Source organism: Ursus maritimus, unplaced genomic scaffold (genome assembly GCF_017311325.1).
Source record: "Ursus maritimus isolate PB19 unplaced genomic scaffold, ASM1731132v1 scaffold_20, whole genome shotgun sequence".
NCBI lineage: Eukaryota > Metazoa > Chordata > Mammalia > Carnivora > Ursidae > Ursus > Ursus maritimus.
In genome coordinates, this window is record NW_024424453.1 from 28,425,318 (window position 1) to 28,431,108 (window position 5,791).

General features: G+C 44.4%; 1 protein-coding gene across 3 annotated transcripts in view; it reads right to left on the reverse strand.

Annotated features, from left to right (window-relative positions):
* LOC103678998 (inhibitor of carbonic anhydrase) overlaps positions 1-5,330 on the reverse strand; it is a 44,054-nt gene extending 38,724 nt beyond the window's left edge. For 2 of the 3 annotated variants that reach the window (XM_040636801.1, XM_040636802.1), the window contains exon 1: positions 5,105-5,330. In XM_040636801.1, coding sequence (XP_040492735.1) covers positions 5,105-5,147 — 43 coding nt within the window. In that variant the 5' untranslated portion in view covers positions 5,148-5,330. The remainder of the gene's footprint in view (positions 1-5,104) is intronic. The other variant, XM_008708505.2, reaches the window with a different exon arrangement.
* Positions 5,331-5,791: the final 461 nt, after the last annotated feature.

Genomic DNA, 5,791 nt, shown 5'->3' on the forward strand with positions numbered 1-5,791 from the left:
ATGAAAGACCTCGATGTGAGACAGGAATCCATCAAAATCCTAGAGGAGAACATAGGCTGCAACCTCTTTGACATCGGCCACAGCAACTTTTTCATGACACATCTCCAAAGGCAAGAGAAACAAAAGAAAAAATGAACTTGTGGGACTTCATCAAGATCAAAAGCTTCTGCACAGCCAAGGAAACAGTCAAGAAAATTAAGAGGCAGCCCACAGAATGGGAGAAGATATTTGCAAATGACACTACAGATAAAAGACTTGTATCCAAGATCTACAAAGAACTTCTCAAACTCAATACACAAGAAACAAACAATCAAATCAAAAAATGGGCAGAAGATATAACAGACACTTTTCCAATGAAGACACAGAAATGGCTAACAGACACATGAAAAAATGTTCAAAATCATTAGCCATCAGGGAAATTCAAATCAAAACCACCTTGAGATACCACCTTACACCAGTTAGAATGGCAAAAATTGACATGGCAGGAAACAACAAATGTTGGAGAGGATGTGGAGAAAGGGGATCCCTCTTACTTAGTTGGTGGGAATGTAAGTTGGTACAGCCACTTTGGAAAACAGTGTGGGGGTCCCTTAAAAAGTTAAAAATTGAGCTACCCTATGATCCAGCCATTGCACTACTGGGTATTTACCCCAAAGATACAGATGTAGTGAAGAGAAGGGCCAGATGCACCTCAATGTTCATAGCAGCATTGTCCACAATAGCTAAATTGTGGAAGGAGCCAAGATGCCCTTCAATAGATGACTGGATTAAGAAGATGTGGTCCATATATACAATGGAATATTACTCAGCCATCAGAAAGAACGATTTCCCAACATTTGCAGCAACATGGATGAGGCTGGAGGAGATTATGCTAAGTGAAATAAGTCAAGCAGAGAAAGACAATTATAATGTGGTTTCACTCATTTATGGAACATAAAAAATAGGAAGATCAGTAGGAGAAGGAAGGGAAGAATGAAGGGGGGGTAAAGAGAAGGGGGAATGAACCATGAGAGACTGTGGACTCTGGGAAACAAACTGAGGGCTTCAGAGGGGAGGGGGTGGGGGAATGGGATAGGCCAGTGATGGGTAGGGAGGAGGGCACATAATGCATTGTGTACTGGGTTGTATATTGTATGTATGAATCATGGAACATTGCATCAAGAACTGGGGATGTACTGTATGGTGACTAATATAACAAAATAAATATATTAAAAAAAAAAAAAAGCAGGAAGGCCAGAAGTGGGAGCTCTCACACCCTACCACTCATTGTCAATTGCAAACCCCAACAGAAAGAGATGCACCCTGCATTGCTAACAGGAAGAAGCCTATTCTTTACTTCCTCAGCAGGAGGAAGAGATTTCCTCTTTGCCAGGCAAAGGCCCAGTCAATGAGAGACTGTCACAACTCAGCCAATGAAAACCACTTCACGTAAAATTCCCAGTTCACTCTAATGGACTTTTTGTTTATAATAGCCCCTCCCAACTCCCCCCTTTCTCTCATTCTCTCTTAAAAAAAAAAAAAACATTTACTGTCTCTTGTTCTCTAGTCTTGCCTATGGTTGTGCTATAGCTTACATGCCCTGAAATATGATTTTCTGCTATTCCCAAAAAGATCCATTTTTGCTGGTAAAGTAACTGACAGCGTTTTTTTGAGGTTAACACTTCTCGAAATGATCTATAAATTAAATGCAATCTCAACAATATTTCAAGACTCAGTTTGCTTCCTATAGAATTGATAAGCCAATTTAAAAATGTATATGCATACATAAAGTATCTAAATGGCCAAACCAACCCTGAAGTAGTGCCATAGAGTTGGACGGCTTATTCTACCTGATTTCTAGACTTATTATAAAGCTACCATAATCAAGACAGTGTGATATTGGCACAGGAAGAAACATACAGCTTAATAGAACAGAAGAGAGAGTCTAGAAAGTAACCCGCATTTATAGAGTCAGTAGATTTTTAACAAAGCTGCTAAGCTAATTCAGTGGAGAAAGAATATCTTTTTCAAAAACAAGTCCTGGAATAACTGGATATTCATGTGAGAAAAATGAATCTCAACCTTTACTTCAACCATACAAAAAAACTATAAATGTATCATAGACCAAAACAGAGCTATAAAACTATAAGCTAAAAACTAAAGCTATAAAACTTCTAAACAAAGGAAAATATTGCGACTTTAGGTTAGCCAATTATATTCTTAGAGAGGACACAGAACATAATAACCAAAACATAAAAATTTGATAAGTGAACTTGGTCAAACTGCAAAACATTTGCTCTTCATAAGATATTAAGAAAATGAAAAGAAGCTAAGCCACAAACTTGGATAAAATAATTAGAATACATCTATGTAATCAAGGACTTGTATCCAGCATATATAAAGATATGTAAAGGGCTTTTTAACTCAATAATAAGTCAAGAAGCCAAATTTAAAAACGGAACAAGATTTGAACATATAATTCATAAAAGAAGATATACCCGCGGCCAGTAAGAACATAGAAAGATGCTCAACATATTGTTCACCAACAAAATGCAAAGTAAAACCGCAGTGACATACCACAACAGAAATGGTTAATGTGAAAAGACTGACAACACCAAGTGCTGGTGGGCTGCAGAGGAACTGAAATTCTCCTACATTGCTGGCAAGAATGTAAAATGGTGCAACTACTCAAAAAAGTTTGGCATTTTCTTAACTAGTTAAATATGACCCAGAAATTTTACTCCTAGAAATTTGCCTGAAAGAAATGAAAACCTGTGTCTCCCCAAAGACTTGTACACTAATGTTCATAAGCAGCCTTATTCATAATATCCCCAAACTGGAGACAAGTTAAAAGTCCATCGACAAGTGAAGAGGTAAACAAACTGTGGTAAAGCCATACAATGAAATATGACTAATCAACAAAAAGAAATGAACTTTGATACAGGCAACAATGTGGATGAATTGCTAAACAATTGTGCTGAGTGAAGCCGGATACAACAGACTATGCACTGGACGATTCCATTTATGTGAAATGGCAAAACTTACCTATAATGGCCGAGAGTGGGAATGACGAGGAAGAGGACGGTTTAAGAGTGATAGAAATGTTCTATACCTTGATTGTGGTGGTAGTTACATGGGTAGGCGTAGTTGCCAAAATTCATTACGTGTATACTTAAACTGAGTGCATTTTATTATATGTAAATTATACTTCAGTAAAAATTATTTTTAAAAAGAAAGAGAAAGAGAGATGGCAAGCCAGCTAGCCTAGGTCAATTCAATAACACTCCATGCCAGTCATGTGACAATTTCAAGAAAGGACAATCAGAGCCCACTGTGGATATTTCGGATTGATCCTGGGAGGGAATAGCTGCTGGTGGCCACATGCTCACTGTGGAGAAATCGCTTAAGCTCCAGAGAGGCTGAGGTAGGAGGTGGAAGCCAAAGTGGACATACAGGCTGTTCTGAACCTTTGATTCTTGGCTCTTGCAAGGTCTTCTAATAACAACCCCCCCTCTTCTGATATTTTTAATTTTAAACTATTTTGGTTGCCTTTCTGCATTTGCCATCAGAAGAGCTTTTGTCAGAAGAGAACACTGAGCTTTGAAGAAAGCACATCCTAGACTCCAGCCTGATCCATATCTAGTGCCCAATGGGAAGGACTGGTAGGCAGCTCTTGCCTCTGGTTTGTAAATATAGAGCCAGTTGAGAAATGAGCTTTTGGTCAGCGCCCGACATTGCCAGGAGAGGAGACAGAGGAAGAAAAAACAACACACGTCCTATCCAGGAGGAATTGGGGAGCAACCAGGGGGCTTCACTCTGGATTTCTTGGTGGCTGTAGGTGGAACATGGCTGTACACTACCTTTCCAGCCTTCCCCAGCCCCAGCAGAGCTCGCTGTGTGGCTCCATGTGGCAGTAGTAGGCCAAGGAGGGCCTGCCATGGCCCTCCTTGCCTTTCCTGCCTTGTCCTCCCTCTGCTATCCCCAGGTTAGCCCTCTCCTCAAGTAAGACACCTTACTGCTCCAGAAGTTACTTAAGACAGCCTGAGGCCAGGCAGAACCAGGGCTAGAAAGAACCAACAGTTGTTGAGCCATTGGGGGAGGGGGGGTCACATGTATGAGCTCATTAACGGTGTACCATTACCTACCTTCCTTATAGTCAAGATAGGCCCAGAGCCCTGGGCTCCCTCTGTCCAACACAGGAAGGGATTTTTACCAGTAATACTCACCTGGGCCTAGAGCTCTGTCCTTGGGTACATTACCTCATTCCACTTTTGCAGTGTTGATTGTGAAAAAGCAATTCCTACTGAACTAATGAGGAAACCAGTTCAGAGAGGTCTAGGGATGGCCCAGAGTCACACAGAACTGAGTGGCAGGTGGATCCTACTGTACGATGATTGCTTTTCCCATACGCTTCTCTACCTCCTTGTTGTGTGATAAGGATGGGTGATGTTGTAGAGTTCAAAGAAGGAAAAACCCTTCTGGTTAGATACCTGACAGGTCAAGCATACCTGACATTGAGCCCCTCTCCCACATAATGATAACACAGAGCCATGAGCCCTGGGGAAAACCCCTTCTCTCCTCTGATCCCGGTTCCTTGGCTGTGAACGGGATCAACAGCTCCCAGGCCAGGTGTTATAAATCTTTTCAGTAATGGGCAAGTGGGTAAGTATTTTAGGCTTTGTGGGCTATAAGGTCTCTGTAGCAATTACTAAATTCTGTCCTTGAAGCTGGAAAGCAACCACAGACTACTTATCTGAACAAGCATGATTGTGTTCCAACAAAATTTTATTTAGAGACACTGAAATTTTAAATTCCTCTAATTTTTCATGTGTCAAAACTATCGTTTCTTATCTGTTTTCAATCATTTAAAGATATGAAAACCTTAGCTCATCCAGGTGTACAACATCAGGCCGCAAGCTGGATTTGGCCCCCTGCCCTAGGCTACGAACGTTTGTCAGATGCCTGCATGCACCACGGCAGAAGCACTTTGGGACCACCAGGCTCTGGGCTGCTTCTGGACCCCTTAGACCCAAGCTGTGCAGAGCCCCTCTACGACTGACCCTGGGCTGGTGCCCAGTCTGGGTCTTGGAGAGCAAGACCCGCCCGGCTCCCCGTGCGCACTCACCCAGGGTCCCTGCACATAGCAGGGCGCAGATGCCGAGCCTCATCGTCCTCTGCGGGTACGCGACACCGACTCGCGGCTCCCCGCGCCTAGGCAGGCTTTACTTGCCCGGGTGGGTGTTGCGGGGGTGGCGTGGGGGGCGGATCCGCCTCCTCCGAAAGGTTAGCCTTTTGGGCAGATCACCCTTGCCACACCCCCAACCCCTCCCTGGGGTCACAGGGTTGGAGGGCGGCAAGCTGCGAGCCACTGTCCCGCCGACCTGCGGCCAGCCGGTCGGCCCAGCTCCCGGAGCTGCGAGCGGGCTAGCGGTCAGCCCGCCCGAGGTGCGAGCGGAAGCAACCTCGGAGTCCGCTGGACTGACGCCCTTCTCACGGAGAGAAACAGGCTGGAGGCAAGTGATCCGCCCGGCTCCCAGGAGAGTTCCCTAACCCCTGGGCCTTCATCTACCCAAGCAGCTCTTCGGTGTTTGGCAAACACAGACTCCAGAGGAATGGGAGGCAGTCCACAGGATGAAACCTAGGGACTCTTCCCCAGAAAAGCATGTGCACACCTACACACAATGTTTTGAACACAATTTTTAGGGATCCTCAGACTCTTCTCTGAAAGCATCTCCGCCGCGCATTCCAGGTCCCTCCCAGAAGCGCCCCCCCCCCCCCCCCCCCCCCCCCCCCCCCCCCCCCCCCCCCCCCC